Source organism: Oreochromis niloticus, linkage group LG6 (genome assembly GCF_001858045.2).
Source record: "Oreochromis niloticus isolate F11D_XX linkage group LG6, O_niloticus_UMD_NMBU, whole genome shotgun sequence".
In the NCBI taxonomy this organism is placed as follows: domain Eukaryota; kingdom Metazoa; phylum Chordata; class Actinopteri; order Cichliformes; family Cichlidae; genus Oreochromis; species Oreochromis niloticus.
Window position 1 is genome coordinate 40,248,902 of NC_031971.2, and position 20,204 is coordinate 40,269,105.

A 20,204-nucleotide genomic window follows, 5' to 3' on the forward strand; every position below is an offset into this window, starting at 1 on the left:
TAATACAAAGTGCTGCGAAAGTCGGAGGCGATCCTGCAGTATATAAACAAAAGATTTCACATAACAACCGTGTGCTGGAGTGTGATATGTGGAAACAAAGAGCAAAGCAAAAAGTGGAGAAAAGCTGAGGAAAAAATGGCAAAAAAAAATCTTCACAGTATCCTCGCTGACATCAGGCCTTACCAAATATAGCCCTGCCCGCATCACTGCACTGCAACACGCCGAACAAATTCAGTGTTGAGAAAATACCTTAAAGGAACATCCGGAGTGGGACAGAAGTGCCGACATTCAAAGATCACTCTCGGTGACAACGTTAGTTGTGTATCGCACTTACAGGTCGTGTTCTCCATCCAGGCCTGACAGCGCGAAGGGAAGTACCTTTGATTCATCCCCTTCCCCACTCGCCACGCTCTAGAATGCTTTTTCCAGAATAAATCTTTAAATAAAGTATAAAAATTTTAAAATCTCCTCCCAGACATGCTGACTTTTTCATGAGCTCCAGAAGGACTTTGGGTTACAAAGGATAAATGTGCTCTTGACATCCACCTGTTCTGTTTCATGGTTTAGATTACCTTACTCAACCCCTTTTTGCACTTCTCTGTTTGCTCTGAGATGAGCCAAAAATCAGCTTCCCTGATCACAACTCTGCTGTGTGTGATTTAAAGTCAGAGTGCAGGATTAGGAGGGGGGGAGTATTTCAACCCTGCAATGCTGCCAGAGAAAGCACAACGAGAAATGACTTCTATTCATTATTAATGAAAAGAGAGAGCCTGGAAAACAGCAATTGGTGGCCAGTTTATAGTTATACAGTTTGCATTGTTAGAGAGCAGCAGCACACCACAGTGGCCAGTAGGTTGGTTCAACTGTGTCTCTGGGGTGCTGTGAGAGATGATAACTGACATGTTGGGGTCAGGAAGCAGGGGTGAGGCTACGTGTCTATAAGAAGCAAAACACTCAAGTGAAAATGCTCATGAAACATGTGAGTTTTAAGAAAAATGTTTCTGCTTCCAAAAGAAAACCTGAAAATTTTAAAAGCTTAAGTGACAGAGTGGATGCATACAACATGTAAGTACTTTCAGTGCATTATTAATGCATCCATAGCAGTGTATATGAAGCTCAAAGCTCCATAAAATCCAACATGGAGCCGATCAGATTCAACTGACACTGGCAAACTATACTTTTTCTTCTTCTTGTTGTGAGAAAGGAAACCTGTATAAAGTGTCAGATGACATGCTGATGTTTTGAAGCTGAGACTGTGAAAACTTCAGAGGTTCAAAGTGCAAATCTGGATTACTGATTGGCTAAAAGTTGTCCTCATTCAAGTATCTCAGTAAAAATGCCGTGGCTTGCTTGCCACATACATAACTAGAGTGCTTCAAATGCATTCTCTAATTTTGGGCTCTCACTTGTTTCACAGTGTTTCGACTACCGGTTTCCCACGCTGTCAGTCTCAATACTGACGTCATTACTGTAGTCCAATCATCTTCTCGCACACCTTCATTGAGCGAATCAGTCTCTGCTTTGCGTGGTTTAAATCTGCCTTTCACACTCGCTTTCGTCCAACCCACCTACTCCCCATCTCCACCTCGGACACCTCAGCCTTAGTCTTCATCTTTACCACCACCAGGGTCTAGACTCTGGGGTGTCGTGTCCTAAATCCTATGATTGCTGGAATTCAGTTCTGCCATGATGGTTCATAGGAGTCTAATTACCAAATACATTCATTGAATTGCCCACAGGTATGAATGGTAGTCTGTGTCTCTACTTTACAGGCTAGTGACCTGTTCAGGGTGCACCCCGCCTCTTGCCCTGGGATAGGGTCCATCCCACTTCTGAGCCTGAATTGGATAAGATGAACAGAATCAATGGGGAAAAAACGGTTTATGAAGGTTAATTTCTATCTCTAACAAGGTAATCTATGATAAATCTGTAAGATTTATATTTTAGCTAAATTGATGTTGTATACTGAAAACTTTTTAATTAATACAGCAAAATACCTACTAAAATAGTAGCTTTCATTATGTTGCATATGATAGATTTTAAAAAGATTTTCCCAGAAGTTTCTCATTTTAATGGGTTAATAAAAAGTTTTGGCATGTTTGCATGCGTACTTAATGACTGATGCTAATAGCAAACAAAAATGCAAGAAAAAAACTACTAACCCGGCAAACAGTAGAACTAAATTAAATTCATATTCTGTCTTTTTTTTGCTCTGCACACCCACGGGCATAGAGACCCGGGGCACAGACACGGGGGTCAGGTGTGCTTTCAGGCATCACTTCCACAAACACATCTATGGCAGTAGGTAGCGTAATGATCTGTCTGCAAATGTACTGAGATGCTCTAAAAATAAAGGGACAGGGCTTTCTTTTGAATATATAAGTGCCGAGGATAGAAATATTTCTCCATTTTAATATGTATTCCACAGTCGGCATGAACATCCCCGGCTCCTTTTTCAACATAACGGATGAGGGTTGCAAACAAACTTTTGATTCATATCTGCCATAGCTCCTTTGGAAATATGCTCATCATGTACTGCGTATGCAGAATCCAATATTAAATCATTCCCTCCTTTTCTGACAGTGTAGAAGTTGCTCGGCGGGGATGAACGACTCACAGATACAAGTGTTTAGCAGAACACCAGCTGCTTCTCTGGTGGAGACTTGGTAAAGTAGAATTGATAAAAGCCAGGCAGGGCTGTAAGAAGTCTGAGCACGCTCTTTTTGTTTGATCGCGTGCTCATTTGCCGGCGTGCATCCTGTTGTGGCAGCGCAGGGGTAAATACAAGTCGTGTTACCTTTTCCAATGAAAAATGGGGGAAAAAAGTGCCCAAGAAGGTGAGTGGGAGCTATCCCTCACGACTCTGCGGTGCCTTTATCTGCTACCTTTCTTCTTTCTGATAAGCAGCTCCGGAGCCAATCGTGTGGAACTTATAACTCAGACGTGTGAAAGTGAAGTTTTACCAAGTTAAGTAAGAAAGAGGTAGAAATGAATAATAAACTTTCCTCCAAGCATCACTGAACTTTTCTTGGGTGCTGCATAAACTCCTGTGCTGTTTGCACACACATTGAGCAGTCCTGGCAGCGTCTCTCAGCATTGGCAGCAGCCCATCCGTAATCTCAAAGGATCTGAGCCCGTGGCCGACCTCGGCACTGACCATACAACCGGCCCCTGTGCGAGCGCCAGCAGCTGGTACGGGCAAAAACAAAATGTGTATCTCACTACAGCACCCGGGCCACCAGCTACAGCACGTCAGCACAGTCCAGCGTGTTGCTGTGGGCGAATGATGTCATAATGTTGTCCTCCGTGGAAATATTTGTGTCATTTCGCATAAGCGCTGTAGTCAAAGCTGCGAGGCTACCCGCTGCTGTCGACAAACGCAGGACTGTTTGTCGTGCATTTGAGGAGTATCCACTTCCTCCTCTGTATGAAGCTGTAAGAGAGACAGAAACATGGCTCCTGCATCATAATAATTACAATTACAAATTAAATTACTTTTAAAATAAAAAGGGAACCGTCTCAAATCCCCGAGGGATGGCAAATGCCCTTAAATAACTATTATCAAATTCCACATTGCCTCCAAAGCAAAGCAATGAAATCCACTATTTGCTGTTATGACAGGAAGCAAACGAGTGCGTGCTTCAGGATATGAAGAAAAGGCCCAAGAGTATGTAATTAAAAAGGAAAATTTAAATATTGTGAGAAAAGAGCAGAATAAATGACCTCTTTAATAACAGCAAAGGTGATTTATGTGTCCGTAAAGCTAGCTGTAATTTACATGAAATATGTTCTCGAGGAGTGCGCACATGATACAGTAGGCTTTTGGGCTGCCTCCAGTTCTTCCCATAAATTCCATAATTGTATGATATGCTAAACTGTTGGCTTGCATTCACTCCAGGTTGACAGCTCCTTTTGAAAGAACCAGTCTAACTAGTTCAGTCTGACAAATAGCCTGTTGTGTGTGCTGGGCTTTTGATAGACATTTGTGATCTTTGTAGCTGCATGGATTGCATGCTAACACGAAAAACACTGAATACAAGCAGCATGTGAACAACCTATCATCCAGGACAAAACTGATGCATTTTTATTCTTTAAATAAATAAGTAAATACAGTAAATACAAAGGCATTTCCTAACTTTATCTAATCCATGTGGATATTGTTAAGGGTTAAAATTGATGATTATTATCATTACTATTGGGCCCAGTCCAGGGTGAGAGCTTTCATATGCTACAACTTGTTTTGATCAAGCTCATATGGCGTTATGATCCGGAGATAAAGCTGCTAATGGTCATTTCTGTTACTTTACATCACCTACAATAACACTGGTGAAGTCTGGCTATTGAAAGTCTAATATTTCCCATGATTTTAATGCTCAAAGTTGGTTATAGAAAATATTGTGCCAATCAAAAGATTTTGGGTTTAGATGATGATACTAATAAACTAGTGCTGTCAATAGATTAAAAAGAAATTAACTAATTAATCTCACAATTTTCTGTAATTAATCGCAATCGGATTCATCACAGGGTAACTGGATTAATTTTAATTAATCACGCTTAAAGATCATTCATTTTTAATCTATATTAATTGCATTTCATTTTGCATGAGCAAACAGATAAAAAGGAAAAATTTACGCACTTAACATGTTTATTGAACATCTTGAACATTCATGTTAACAAAAACCTCTGTAAACATTTATCCACTCTCTCTCTGACACTCTTGGGGAGGCACTTCAAGTCCCTGAAACGAGGAACCAAAGCTGTGTAAAGCGCATGTTCTCAACGATATAAACAGGCCTGCAGTTTGTAATTCCACTTGGCAATTGTTTCAGTCAGTATTTCCAAGGTCGACTTACTGAGTCCCCGATGCTCCGTGAGGGGTTTGTCACATGCTGGGGGACGCATTAGCCAAAGTGCTAGCAGCATCCCCGACTAATGTATGCTTCGCGTCAATGTGATATGTTGGTCGACTGTTCCGTCTTATTTTTTCAATACTCAAATTTCCCATCGAGAGGGCCAATGTGCCTTTGGGCGATTGTGGCTCAAGAGTTGGGAGGTCGTCTTGTAATCGGAAGGTTGCCGGTTCGAGCCCCAGCTTGGACAGTCTAGGTCGTTGTGTCCTTGGGCAAGACATTTTACCCGTTGCCTACTGGTGGTGGTCAGAGGGCTCGGTGGCGCCAGTGTCCGACAGCCTCGCCTCTGTCAGTACGCCCCAGGGTGGCTGTGGCTACAATGTAGCTTGCCATCACCAGTGTGTGAATGTGTGTATGAATGGATGTGTAAAGCGCTTTGGGGTCCTTAGGGACTAGTAAAGCGCTATACAAATACAGACCATTTACCATTTATCATCTACCAGATCAACTGCCCATTTGCACATGTGTGAAGGTAACTCTACTTGGACAAACTGCCCAAAATGCATTGACAGAAACATTTCAGGGATTTTGAGTCATTCTGCACCCCAGATGTGTTAATTGTTAAAATTTTTAATTGCGTTGACCGTGATGGCGGATTAATTTGCCTTAACGTGTTAATTTTGACAGCACTATAATAAACACATTTCCTCTTAAACTGTGCCACATGCATGCATTACAAATGTGGCCTACAATGCGTTTGTAGGTTGAGCAGCGGAGTATGTGGCTTGGACCCATGACAAGTGCAAACCATTTTATTCTGCTACTGACTCCAGTTTGGTGTCTTTGATTGTATTGGATGATTGAAGTCTGAAGAAACAAGACGTATTTGCAATTTAACAGTTTATCGATTTACCAAACAGAGGCCTCAGTAGCACACACAGCCACAACAGCTGCTGTGGGATAGCATCCCATTCGTCAACCAGCATTTGTTGCAAATCAGCCAATGGTTGTGGTTGTCACTGGCACAAACTGCACACCTAGGTTTTTGATCCCGGGACTGAGGTTAACACCTTGGGTTTGCAGAACAGCAACTTGAAGTTGTCCTGTGGTCCTATTCAAACATGGCATGCTTGGAGCAGACACCAGCTGACCACTGCAGCAGGGTCCGTGCTCACAAGTGCTGCTAACCAGGCATCAATCAGGCACCTGATGGCCAATCAGAAGCTCCAAGAAGAGTCGGTAGCACAAAAGCTTTCTGGCGTTGGCAGAGATGATTTGTCAAGTTTTTCATGGGTACCGCCCATGCTGCTCAACCCAGAGACACGTTTTCCTTGCAAATGTGGCACCATTTAAGGGGAATTAAACATGATTCAAAAGGTGTAACATTTATTGCCTATAGGCATCATTAAAACAATGTAAGAAGCAAGAAAATCTGTGTTTCAAACATTCTTTTTTTAAGTTTAGCTGATGCAAACTGATATGTTTGTAGGTTTAACAGAGATTAAATGTGTTTGTCCAGCCTTGAAAATCTCTTAAGATTATATTGTGTGCTTAAGAAGTTATGACGGCTCAAAATGCAGAGAAAACATTTTTTTACTCACCAGTATGTATTAAAGGTCTTATTACTCGAACATTTTCATAGTATAAAAATGTCCTTTTTCAGGTTTTGTAAAATATGCCAAAGCTATTGTACAAAAACCCAGCTAACTCTAAAAAGGTTTGACAGATTTGATTGGCTTAATATGGAATGGCCTTTTTCATCCCACAGAATACTTGGATCGGTCCAGCTTTAACGATCCTTTATTTACCGCATGCAGTTGTTCATCCGTCATTCTGGGCAGTCTTTTCTTCAGTTTTAGTAGATCCTACAGTAGCTGTAACACTTTGATCCGCTCAGTTTTCGAGGAATTGCTTTTGAAAAGTTCTGGTGAGCCCAGGCTGCTGAGGTTTTGAGGGAAATACCAAGTCCAATTGCAAAAGGTCACAGACATCAGGTGGGTCTCTCTGAGAGAGCCAGGCCCTTATTATAGGCACTGACCTGTGAAATATCACATAGCCCGTGAGCATGCTCAGCAAAATGATGCAATTTGAGAGGATGTCACTCTTCAACCCCAGGTGACCCCATCTTGGCACAGTGGGAGAGGCGGAGTCTGTAGCCAGGGACTGATAATGCAGAGTCATCTCTCTCTCCCTCTTCATCTTTCTGATGGTCTCCTGTAGTCTGACAAGGGGATCCCCGCCAACAACGCTTTCCACAACACAGGTGGAAAATATTTCCGGCCCCTTTGCACCGTTTACAGATTATGAGTGGAAATCATTTCAATATTTTTTTTTATTTCACAGGAATTTATCACTACAACCCAAGATGTACCAACATAAATGGTGAGATCAAAAACACTGAGGTTTGGAGAAACCATCTTTTCCTGTGCAGGTCCAATGTTCCCCAGTATGTCGATGCAAAGTCATCCTATACCAGCATGTGTTTTTAAAAGGGTGTTACACTGATTTACAGTAGTTCTTCCACTTACATTCTTCTGTGTGAGTCACCAGAGACACACGATCAGAAAAAGGGCAAACTGAAGCAACAGAGGTTGATATAACTCGACTGTGTGGCTCAAACCCAATCCTATATTTCCTCTACAACCATTCCTAGCTTCCTCTTATCACCACGACGGGCTCTCATGACTATTTCTGACCTTGTGTTAAATTAGTGAAGCTCCCCTTTAGACCTTTGATGTCTTCCACGTTGCAAAGCAACTAGTGATACACATACACACACCCACCGTCTAACTTTTGGCTAATATTTCATAATCACTGTCATTTTCAGTGACACTAATTTCAGGCAGTTATTCAGATAATGAACATTTCTTCACACCAAACATCATTACAACTGTAATCAGGATGTTAATAGGGGACAAAAAAAAGAGAGAAGAGAATGCCTCTTTTTTTTTTTGTTTTATCAGATCAGCGCTAATTTGCTGAAGGCATGAATAAGACCAATTAAATCAAAATAATTAGACTCAAACGCCTGATCGTTTGGTGTGAAAATTTCCCTAATGAAATAGAACTGACTACAGCATTGTTCCCCGGAGGATGAAATGACAAAAGTCAGATAGTCGCTACGTGTTTATTGGTGGTATGGTGTTATCATTTAGAGGTCTATTGGGAGAAAGTTGTTCATTTTCACAGATATTGATTGAACTACCTCAGACCACAGAGATAACATAATAATCGTTGAGCCGGGAGGTATTTTCATTGTAGACAAAGTGAGGCAGTTGAAAGTATTAAGGCCATCCACAGCACTACATATCTAGCTGTCATAAAATTAATTTGTCACCCTTATCAGTCAACATGCAGGCCCACTCATTATCCACATAAATAATTATCTTTAATACAAGTGTTACTGGCATCTCAATTTTAGAAGTGGAGCTGTTGTGTTCTTTTTCTGAATTGTCATTTAGAAATTGTACCCTCTTTGCATGTTTGAATCATCCCACTGAATGACCTTTATCAGTTATAATTAGGCCCATAGATATGCCTATAGACACCCCACAGTACAAAGTCCTGATGATATTAGCAGCTGTAATCAACCATTCATCATTTTTTGTGCCTATCCAACTCAAAATTGTGAGATCAACTGTAATCAGTGATTTATAAAAGTAGGAATAATGCAGTTTAAGACCTTTACGTCTTTGTGTGGAATCCGTTTCCCTGCTCTGATGTACTGTTTTAGCTGTTTAGTGGTTATAGAAATAGTTTTGTGAGCTTTAACCTGAGATAGTTGCATTTCTGGCAAAATACATTTATATTTAAAAATCGATTCAGGATTTAATGAATCGATATTGCTCTGAAGAAATTTAGATTCACAAATGTTCATAAAGTCTGGTTGCATGGGTAGGTGCTTATTTTTATACACATGTAACAACGGGAATGAAAACAGCTGAATTCAAAGTGATGTGGTGGAGGTGTGGCCAAGGACTTTTGTGCATATGGCAACGTTTCTGGGTGTGAAAAGTGAAGCTATTGTGAAAATGCTGCAGTCTTTCTAATGACCAGCAGGGGGCGACACCTCTGTTAGTGGTATAGTCTGTGGGGGAAGAAGTTGACCCTCCCTCGTTGTGTCTTGAAAACACCAAGATGGCCGGCTGAAGATTCATAATAGGTCGTCACTAACCAGTGCCAATCTTTGTCTTTTACACTGTGTGTGTGTGTGTGTGTGTGTGTGTGTGTGTGTGTGTGTGTGTGTGTGTGTGTGTGTGTGTGTGTCAGACAAAATCAGGTAAGCAACCATTAATTTGGTCAGCTGATTCATTCAGCTGGTCTGAACCTCAAATGTAAGTAAGCATTAATCCTTATGTAATAATGTGATTTATATTCAGTTTTAATTTTTATGCACATGCACAGTATTTGTTACATAAGTACAAGTTTTAAAACTTTTAGCCCGTGTGCAGCTCAGTAAATCACTTCAGCCGACTTTGAACCAGGAAGTAAATGACTGCTTGTAACAGCTGGGTTGGCGCTCTGTCACGAGTGAGGTCAGCTGAAATGATTAAAAGTACACTTTGTCCACTGGATGTAATTTGCGCTAAACATCTTAAACCTTAATTTATACTTACAACAATATATGAGTCGGAGCTGTTTTGAGCACAACATAAAACTTGACTTTTTCACTGTGTGTTGCAGTGGCTCAAAAAGAGATAAACATCAGCTCATTCTGAAGCTTTCCAGCTCAGTAATTCAGAACCACACCGTGTGCACAACTTCAGTAAACTCACTGCATAGTTCAGAGAAAACAACTGCTGCATAGGCTTGTTTTGCGAAAAGTACAAGTATAGGAAATGTCAAATTCATATGGCGATAGGAGGGAAATACAATATGACTTTGTTGTTGGCGTTAATTTACCCATGTCTGAATACCTGCAAATGAGTACAGGGCTTGTCATATTTGATAAATTCTCATCCGCTGAGGGACAAAACCCCAGAGACCAGATGAGAGAGGCTGAAAAACTTTGAAGAACTGTTTTGCTGAGTTGATTTATTGTCAACAGCGAACAGCTCGCCTTCATTTCTTTCCCCTCCGCCACGCACATATGAAGGCTCCTTTGAAAATTATGCAGAGACAGAGTGATCAGCTTTCATTGTTTAAGGTCAGGGTGTTCATTAAAATTGACAGACTGACTAGGCGATACTTTGAGGTGTTGGCAGTGCCTTGACCTTTGCAAAAAGACAGCGTTAGTCTTGCCATTTGGGACGTCTTCCCGTAAAGTGATAAACATTCTCCACGGCTGCTCCTCTTCAAACTGTATTAGAGCTGGGATCTCAATTAGCTGGCACAAGAAAGGCCAATCATGGCAAGGCAGATTTCTCATCGTTGAGCGATTCAAGAAGTACCTTTCTTCAGCTTCCTCTTAGCTGCTGACTGCATGTAGGTGTGTGAGGGGACGTTAATGCTGATCTCCAAATGCTTTTCTTGTTCATGTTGTTTTACCTGAATAAATCTTCACCTATAGAATTCAACTATTTACAGCGGTGCCAAGGTTTGTATTAGTTCAGTCACCCCGTGTGCAGAAATTGGCTGGTTAACAAAGGACGATAGTCCTGATGCCCACGCTGCTGGACGTCTACTCCTCACTTGTTGTGATGCCTCAGTAAAGACTCTTCCGGCTTGTGACTGACAAATCACAACTATGGGAGTGTGCACGATGCCTTGCTTTCTCGGTCAGATCCACTGCTTTCTTGTCATTTTGATTTGGCACCAAGATGGTGTCGGTAAAAATCACAAATATTCAAGCTTAAGTCCTTTAAGCTCGAATGGCAGTTTTTTACCTCTCCGTTAGGTTAGATTATGTTCGCTCTCTGCCATCTGTGGCTGCTATGACAGGGCATATGTTTGGGGATGTTTATGCAATGAGGACTATAGGGAGTTTTACCTTATGTACATAATGTAGTGTCCCCTTTTTCCCAATGCTTTCATACAGAAATAAACAGAAGAAAATGTAAGTGGACTTTTATACTTCCACAGCAGACAGTAGGTTCTTATCACAAAACTATCATTTTATTATGTAAGAAGCATATGATAACACGATAGCATCTGCAGCCAGAGCCTCTGTGGTTGAGCTTACTGCAGGATATCAAGGGACTGCTTTTTCTTTGCACTTATTCAAACACCAAACCATTTCTCCGTTTTGCCCCAGGATCCAAATTATACAGAATGTGTCTAAATGTCAGAAATGACTAGCAGTCATTTTGTCATCACTTATCATTGCCAAACTACCACTTCAAGCTGGACAGAGTAAGCAAACTTCAGAAGTGTAAATGTTTTCAGCTCTAAAGGACTGTCATCTCTGAAATCTGAGAAGCAAAAAATGCATACAGACGGAATATCGCTGGTTTCTCTTCAGGCGAAGCTGCTGTGGTTTGAACTCAAGTTCAGCACAGTATCTCTGGTGAGACGGGCTAGTCAAAATGCAAATCTGAGCTGAAGAAGAAAGCTGAATGTCCCAGAGTTCTGAACAAACAACTTTTCATTTGGAACGGTTTATTTTGCAGTCGATGTGAAGGCAGCCATTAGGGCGTTACACTTTTACCGCAGACTGAAATGACATGCAAAAATACTGTTAGCTAAATCCTACCACCTTCATGTCATTGCAGAGCTACAAGTCTCCCAGTTTTGATAGACATCATGTCAGCATCCAGCCTATAATTTAGGAATATTGTGTGCTGAAAATTACACAAACAAAATGCATATGTCTCACAGCCAATCACAATAGAGGCATCTATTAAAGTACAAACAGGGACAGCTCGTACATTTTTTAAATCCATGGAGGTTACACATCTGTAAGACCTCTTCACAATATAAAGTGTATGGCCGTAGTGTGAACCTGTGGCAAACACTACTGAGCATGTGCAGCAGACCACAAAACATGGAAGCAAACCCAAAGCTAGAAAATGTTACTTGTGTGATGTGCCAAGTGAGCACTTAGCATCTCTGAGTCTTGTTTTCAGTTCCCCTTAATGTATTCGACTCCCACACACACAGGAGTGTGATCAAACAGTTTGCCTATAAAAATTATAAAAAGAAAAAATGTAAATGCTTTAAATTTGGTTAATGTCCCGTTCAAGGTTATTTTCTCATCCACCTCTGGACAGCTTACAGCATAGCTGCCATTTTTAGAGCTCCATGTTGCCCTGCACTGGTGCCTCAGTAATGGGAACTGGATCACCTCCAGTGTGATCGTTTCAACTTCATTTTCATTTTAAGGAAGGGACATGGTGGAATCCCAGAAAATGTGGAAATCATTTCAGATTTATTTATTTTCAGGCATTCAGGTTTTGCTGAGCCCCCTCAGGATATTACAGTAGCATCCTGCACTGACAGTCTCTATGGGAGCTCCATTTATGGTGCAGAACCCCAGGCCAGTTGCAAACACAAGTTGATGTTTGGTCTCTGCACCAGTTTGCTGTTTGTGGTGAAGTTATAGAGTTCACAGCGCAAGAGGTCAGGAAGGGATTTCAACAGATAGATCTAAAAATAGCAGCTGGAAGCCATCTGGACATGTCTGAGAAGATGTTGTCCAAATTTAAATCATGTGTTTTTTGATATGTCCTGAGTGCTTTAATTGAGTCTGGTAAAAATTAGTGATAAAATCAACTTTTAAAAAAAAATCAGCAAATTGGGACAGTTCTGCTTTGTTAAGTCATTGCTACAGGTGGCAGAAATAATCCCCAGGTGTCCCTCCTGTGTTTTCCAAACCTATTAGGCATCTTCAGAAAGTTTGACAGAACTTCGGCGGTGTCTGGCAGAGTCACCTACCTGAGAGGACCTTTAGCCCTAGAGTTCATTGTTTTCTTGAAAAATGTGACACATCATGACAATCCAGATTTGAAAATAGCCTACGTGTAGTTTCAGCTCACGAGGGATGTGTAAGCCATCCTTTTTTCAGTGTATTTTTCCTCTTTACAAGCACTCTTGTCTCATGAGTTTGTGTGTATGCGTGTTTATTTTATTCCCAGTCGGGGTGAAGAAGCTGAGTACATCAGATAATATTTGAGAACAAGAGCATGGCAAGCAGCCTTCTCCACCTGAGTGCCCCGTATGACTGTGCACGACACTAGAACAGTGTGTTCACAGCAGCAGAGGAGCAGATGAGGACAGGACAGACGGATCGGGTGGGAAATGTGACACTGATGGTTCAAAGGTGTAAAAGGGCACAACTAAAGGGCCAGAACGGAGAAACGTTTGTGTCGTGGGTTTAACGGAAGTCGCGTGTTCTCAGATTAGCTGCCTGCTGCTTATATTAAACTATCAAATAGCCAAAAACATCATCACAGAGCTATTTCGACTCTAAGGACACCACAGCTTTCAAACCATCTACTTGTAAATATTTTATAGATAAAGTCTTTTGTACTCACCTCCAAAGTGTGCTCTCAGTGACGCTGCCGATATGAAAATCATACAGCTTGGTTAGGATCAGGATCACCTGAAATAGACGGAATATAACCGTTAGAATCTTTTTATAAGGCGGACAAAGCGATTAATGAATTCTTTACTGTAGCAGAATGGCGACTAATGCATGAATACAGCATCCCAGATTAAGGATTGAGGATGGCTTAAGAGGCACAACACTAGACTGCCCGCAACTCCAAGTCCAGTGTTGGCACACATCAGTTTGTTCAGAGTGCAAACACAGTGATTGTATGCAAATAAAATGAATTGCAATCCTATTAAAGTCACAGTAGTTTGGAGTTGTTTCATTAATAAAGATTATTAGTTACATCAGTAGTTACTGATATAATTCCAAGTACATTCAAAGAAAAAGAAGGGATGTAGCTTTAGCCTTTTTAAGTAGATCAAACAGGAGAATGTTATCACTGTGAAAGATATTATATTGAAATCAAACTGAAAGAAGACCCCAGAGAAGAACCACTACATGCTGCAGTGATTACGTGCCCCGTCTGGGTTGAGCACACCTCAGGATCCCTAGAGAATGTCGCAGGGGAGAAGACTGTCTAGCCTATCAAGCTTAAGCTGCTGTCACCTGTGGTGAAAAATTAATGCAGAGATTAAAAGGGCTTCCTTTTCAAAGAGCTATTCTCCAGTTGTAAGCCTTATGATCCCATCATTTATGACCCCAAAAATCAATAAGTTTGAACACAAGAAGCATCCCTGAGGTGATCGCTGAAAAGTCTTTGTTTCCTCAAAAGGTTCATACTGTAAAAAAATAACTATTCCCATTTATGGTATATTTAATTCTTTGCAACACTGGTTAGGAAAACACTACAAGGCCCTGGAAGTGCTAGCATGTTGCTAGGTAGTGCTTTGCATAATTAGCGGTGTTTGCATCTTTCAAAGTTAGTTTTACTCTTTATGGAGCACGCTGCCGTCCTTGCCCCTGTGGAAAAGTCTGATCCAACAGTCTCTGTGTTCACAGTTTTGGTCTGGGCTCTTTTGGAGAGATAATCAGCAGGCGGGGCACTTTGATAAGCACTGTGCGAGTCCTCAGAGCACATCACAAGATATGAAGGACTAGTTTGGTATGACAGGATCAGTGGTCAGCTGTGATACTCCACTCTAGAGTGAAGGATCATAAATCTGTTGCTCAGGGACAGCTGGGCTGTAACGTCAGAGGAGAAAAAACACTCTTCATTATACTTAACCATCTGGTCCCTCTACTTATGCTCACCTCTGGGTTACAGAATGCAGTCAGAAGATTTCTTGCATAGGAGAGCGAGCTCCTGCAATTGTCTGGGATTTATCACACACTTGACTCGACCTCACGGGGAGCCAAGCTCCTTTTACATAATAAGATGCTACTTTCACCCATCAGCACGTGTTTTCTTAGCTGTACTGTTTTCTTTCTGAGTAAATGACTACTGCTCCTTCTCATTAGCATCCATGTCTCTTGTTAGCATTCCCCTCCCTGCAACAAGCTTCTGCTTGTTTAAAGCAACCTGACAGGCCTGACTTGAGTCATTTGGCTGGGAGGGGGTGAAGGAGGTGTGGCCTTGACTCTTCTGACAGAAGTCAGCAATTGGGGCTAGATAAGCAGAACATTAAACTTAGTAAAGAACCAGTTTCTTGGCTCCCCTGACCTCCCGTGGTACTTGTGTTCGTGAAGCTGGTGAGGCCCGCAGACTTCAAGGACCTTTCCACCTCTGGCCGAGCCTCACGCTCCCCACGAGCCCTGTGAACGAGCCAGTCGCTCACCAGGGTCTTTGGATGGAACTTGTGTGAAGATGTGCTACATGCCCAAGGGATCCTCCTATTAACAATGTGAGCATACGGTTGAGGCCAAACAAGATTATTAACATGTGTATATTTGTTAGAAGCGCACTCGTGCTTTCCACTGTAGACATGCATACATCTCTGCATGCTCGTGCTTCTGTGGGCTTTGTGCTTCTGAGATGTGTGGCCGTGTCCGCTTGGGGGGGTGACACACACAGACACGAGTTGTCTCATCACCACATGACAGTCTGAATTTGAAATTCACATTGAACAACCGGCAGAAAAAAACAAAGAACACACTTTTGTCCTTTCAGATATTTCTAAAGCAAATCTTGCTGTGTGTCTCGAATACATCTTTTCAGACAGCGTTAAAGAGAGTTTTTTTAAAAAAATGTTTAATGCATTAAGCCTCAGCCCTGGAAAAGAATAGCATGTGGATTTAAAAAAAAACCAGTCACTGTTTATTTACACACTTGCTCGCGAGCGTTCACCGTCTTTGTTGAGGCGGCGGGTGTAATGGAAGGACAAAACCGCAGCAGACTTGAGAAAAAGTTTGACAGGGTGTCTGTATTTCAAGTGCACTCTCCCCTCGTGAATCCCCAGCTGACGTGCAATTATAGAATCAAAATGTCAGTCGCATTACATTTGGATTAGCCTTGTTGCCTCAACAATTAACCAACTGTGGTGAAAATATATTATTAGCATAACTAAATGTCCCCTTTCGTCATCCACAGTCAAAGTTCCAAACACAGTCTTGAATTTTGGCTCAGCTCATAGCATGCTAATGGCGCTATTAATTACTTTTCTGAGAAAATCTCAAGCGTTTGCGGAGCAATAGATTAATTGTGATCGTGACCTGAAGAGCTGTCACCTTCGATGTCAGGTAAAAGCACAAGGCAGCATATCGAGTCTTTTATATTAAACCTGATGTTCTATAAATAGCAGTGCATGTGTTCATTCATGCTGAATGTAGTAATTACAAGGAATGGTAAAGCTAACACTGCTGGCATCTACATTTGACTCATTGTAATGAAGACATGGTGGGTTCAATTTGCCTGTTTTAGTCTACCTAAACCAACCTTTGTGAAAATAAGAACAAGCAAATGAAAATAAACACAACATTTGAGATTTCCCCTGCAAACACTTTATATCATTTTCTTAATTAATTGTGCTTTTCAACTCATTTTACACACGAGAAACTTGGGACTGGCATCAAAGTAACAGATTAAAGCAAAACAAAAGATTTCAGACTGGAATCTGCTTCCAAACCACACGCAACTTCCAACAAACAGCTCTTCAGACATTTTTGTACTTTGGCTCAAACAGTTTCAAAGACATCAGCTTTGTACGCTGCAGTCGGAACAAAAAAAGCTTTCTGTGGCTTTGATTTCAAAATGTCACGGTACTCCAGTATTGACAGTCTCACACATCTGAAAACAAGCTTTTAGTCTGCAAACAAACGTCGGGATGGTCGACACTAAAATGGCAGCTGAAAGCGATCATTATCTAGAAGTGATTAAGCTACCCCGCCTCTCAGTAGCATGTCAACGGCTGAGCAATTACGTTGTCAATTGGTGAGAGCTGTTTATGAGACACAATATCATCTGGTAGCATCAGAACTACAACTTGACATCAAGGCTGAGCTAAAAAAAAAAACAAAACACTGAATTCTTTCTCACAATTTGGAATGACCGTGGCAGTAAATGAAGCCATCAACTTAACGGTAAGTGGATAAATACAGTGTATGGGTCATAAATGGAGACAGAGTTGAAATAAAGACGTGGGGCAACAATGGAGAGTATCTGGCCCCGAATGTCATGTTTAGCTTTTGTTATCCCGCTAATGACAGAGCAGGCTGGGCACTATGGACGAGTATCTGTAGACTCACCCCTCTGGTCAATGGCTTAGTTCACAAGTACAGCCAATAGAACAATCATTTTCAGATCGTCATATGGAAGTTAACATACGACAGCTATGGTAATCAGTGTTGATGGTATTCAATAACCATCTTTTCTTTATCGTCTTCTGTAGAAAGAACTGCTTCTATTGACAAAATAGGAAAAAAAACCTCAGCTTTAAATAGACAGTATTATATTCATTCATGAACCCAACATCACGGTGTGACCCAGGTCCTGGATTAATATTCTTTGACTTAGTGTTATTCATGTTCTCCCTATTTGCCTCAGTGTGTTATATTCTTAGTTTCTAGTCTCCAGTTTTCTCTCACTGTGGCGTCCCCATGTTCCACGTTTAGTTACTCTTGTCTCTGTGGTCTAAGGAGCTTGGAAAGAAAAGCGTCTGGATTCTTGAAGACGTTTCACCTCTCATCCGAGAAGCTTCTTCAGTTCTAAGAGCAACTGATGGAGAGTCCCAGATTTTAAGCACTATGGGTACCTTAGACTACAATGACCTGGATGACTGAGAACCTTCACAGACATCTTGTCTCCGTGTTTCATGTTCCCTCTGATCCCCTAGTTCAGGGGTGGGCAACTCCAGGCCACGAGGGCCGGTGTCCTGCAGGTTTTAGATATCACCCTGGGTCAACACACCTGAATCACATGATTAGTTCATTACCAGGCCTCTGGAGAACTTCAGGACATGTTGAGGAGGTAATTTAGCCATTTAAATCAGCTGTGTTGGATCAAGGACACATCTAAACCCTGCAGGACACCGGCCCTCGAGGCCTGGAGTTGCCCACCCCTGCCCTGCCTTTGTGACGGTCTCATGTTTCCTGTTTTATTTTGATAGTTCCTTGTCCTGTGTTCAGTGTATTCAGTTTTGCTTTCTCCTCGTCTCGTTATGTCTGATTAGTCCCAGCTGTGTTTCCTTACTTTTTCCCTTACTCACTCGTTACTGACTTGTGTATTTAAGCCCTGTGTTTTCCTCTGTTCGTTGTCGCGTCATACTCCCTCATTGCTCTGGGTTTTCTCCGTGTTTCCTGATAACTCCTAGCTCTGTGTTTCCTTGTTTATGTTCCTAAGTTCCTAGTTTCCAGTGTTGGTTTTGTTTTTCTCTGTTGTAATGTTCCGCGTTTTTGCCTTTTTCAGTCCAACCTTTTGCTTGAGCCCTGTGTTTGGGACCTAATCCTGCCTGCCACAGCCGTAACATGACAGCTAAATGTTTTGACCTATTTTAATGTCCATTTCTTTTAATTCCAATTCTTATTTCTGTGTGTTGTAGGTGAGTCACTGGCTTCAATGGTTTCAGCATCTGTACACGGTCTCTGTAAGTCAAGTCAGACGTGTGGCAGAAAGCCTTGAGCCATCTCTACATGGCATCTCAGAACTGCCACAGTGCCAGACCTCCACATCGGCCTGAAATAATGTGAGAAGGAATGCACTTGAACCGACGTTAGACGCACCTTTAGTATCTGACTCTGCCTCTATTTGTACCATGTAGTGCAGGCAAGGCTAATACCACATGTGCATGTAGAGCACACAAATCCATCATTATGCACCTGAAAGCGCTGGCTACACAGAGAAAAAGAAACACACTCAAATCTGTTCAAGGCTAAAGGGTCTTAACATCCATCCCAGTATAACAGCAAAGAAACCAAGGTTTCTGCTGAGGCTCCCCTCTGAATGTTGCAATTATCTAATCAGTATTAGGCACAAATTAAATACATGCAGCACTTCGGAGATGAAGGCCAGCGGTGGATGAAGGGAAGGGAATTAGGATGTAAAATGAGTTGTGTTTGCTTATGTAAATGCAGACCACTAGAGTATGCTGTAGCTGTTGATGTGTTATAGTCTCATCAAGGCCACGTCAGGGAGAAGACTGTGTTACTGTGCCCCTTCTGGACATCACTCACTCTGCTTCCTCGCAGCTCTGTCTCTTTCTCTGTCATGTTGCCTCTCATGCTTTCTGCCTCCACTGCGCACTGAATCATTTCTCCCCTCCTCCTTCTCTTTTCTCATTTATTCCATCCTTCTTGTGTCTTTCTCTTGACTCTTCCTCCTCACCAGCCGAATCTTTGTGTTTTCCTCCAAACTAAAGCTCCTTTATCTCTGTTTATCTGGCCCCCCCCACCCCAGCACTGTGGTTTTACTTACTCTTCTTGCCCATACCTCTTATCTTTATTCTCCCGGTAGTTTCTCATATTCCCTTCCTAATGTGCCCAAGAGTCTGCTACTCACCTTCACTCTCATCTTTTCTGTCTTATCTCACATCCAGATTGCTCACCACCACCACTCCCACCCATTTCTTTCACTTTTCCATGTCTGCTTTGTTTTCTTTCCTCCTTCTGTTTTCTCCCTGATTGTTCTGAGCCGAGCAGACAGGCACAGCCTTTGAGATGTATATAGACAGAATGCCTAATTAAAATCACTTTAAATGTAGTGCTTGTCAAACTATAGTGACGGCTGCAAATTTAGTGTGCTACTTAAAACACCTCTTCATTCCTTCATATCGCCGTTGCTCTTTAAAGTCATTCCTAATCAATTTTCTAACATTCGGCTTCAAATTTGATTAATCACTATGCACTCATTAGGTACTCGCTGTATAAGATGACAGCTAATTGGAAAAAAAAATAGATCTTTAAAGCTGCAGTGATCAATAAATAGTGTGTGTGTGTGTGTGTGTGTGTGTGTGTGTTGTCCTTAGTGAAAAGCCTACAGACAGAATATCATCTAATTTGACAGGTTGTAAATATTCTACATATATTTTGGTTCATACTGGTGATTTTTTTATGCTCAAACTCAGTTTTCATTGACCTTTCATCCAAGTAATTCTTTTTAATACAAACTGATGAATATATAAGAGCATTTCGCTTCTGTAGATTATAAAGGAATTTCTTTTACTTATGTACTAATCACATTATTTTATTGTATAATGCCTCGGTGCCACTGGATTTTAACATGTCTGACACCCATACTGTAAGAAGGAAGTTGGGGGGGAAGCAGACCACTCCACAGGAAGAGTCTTTTGTCTCTTCGAGGACTCTGGGAGGTAGCAAGGGAGTGTGAACCTTAAGGTGTGAAACAGCTTTGTACTGCCTTTTGTTCCTGGAGAAGGTATTTAACTGAGAGCCATGCTAGGCTCAGGGAGACTCTGCTGACCCTGCCCCGTGCTCATGCAGGCTCTCCACAAGCTTGGTTTTCTGTTGTGTGTGTGATTTGATTAAAGAATGTT

At 41.6% G+C, this 20,204-nt stretch overlaps 1 protein-coding gene and 1 long non-coding RNA gene across 2 annotated transcripts in view; one reads left to right on the forward strand and one right to left on the reverse strand.

The window, feature by feature from the left end:
* The window catches only part of sorcs3a (sortilin related VPS10 domain containing receptor 3a), a 241,040-nt gene that overhangs the window by 128,860 nt on the left and 91,976 nt on the right, over positions 1–20,204 (reverse strand). The window contains exon 2 of the mRNA XM_005470161.4: positions 13,262–13,329. Within this exon, the coding sequence (XP_005470218.1) occupies positions 13,262–13,329 (68 nt within the window). The remainder of the gene's footprint in view (positions 1–13,261; positions 13,330–20,204) is intronic.
* Positions 15,467–18,802, forward strand: LOC109202671 (uncharacterized). Its single transcript, XR_002062617.2, has 2 exons — positions 15,467–16,797; positions 18,255–18,802. It is a non-coding gene; the product is annotated as an uncharacterized LOC109202671 (long non-coding RNA).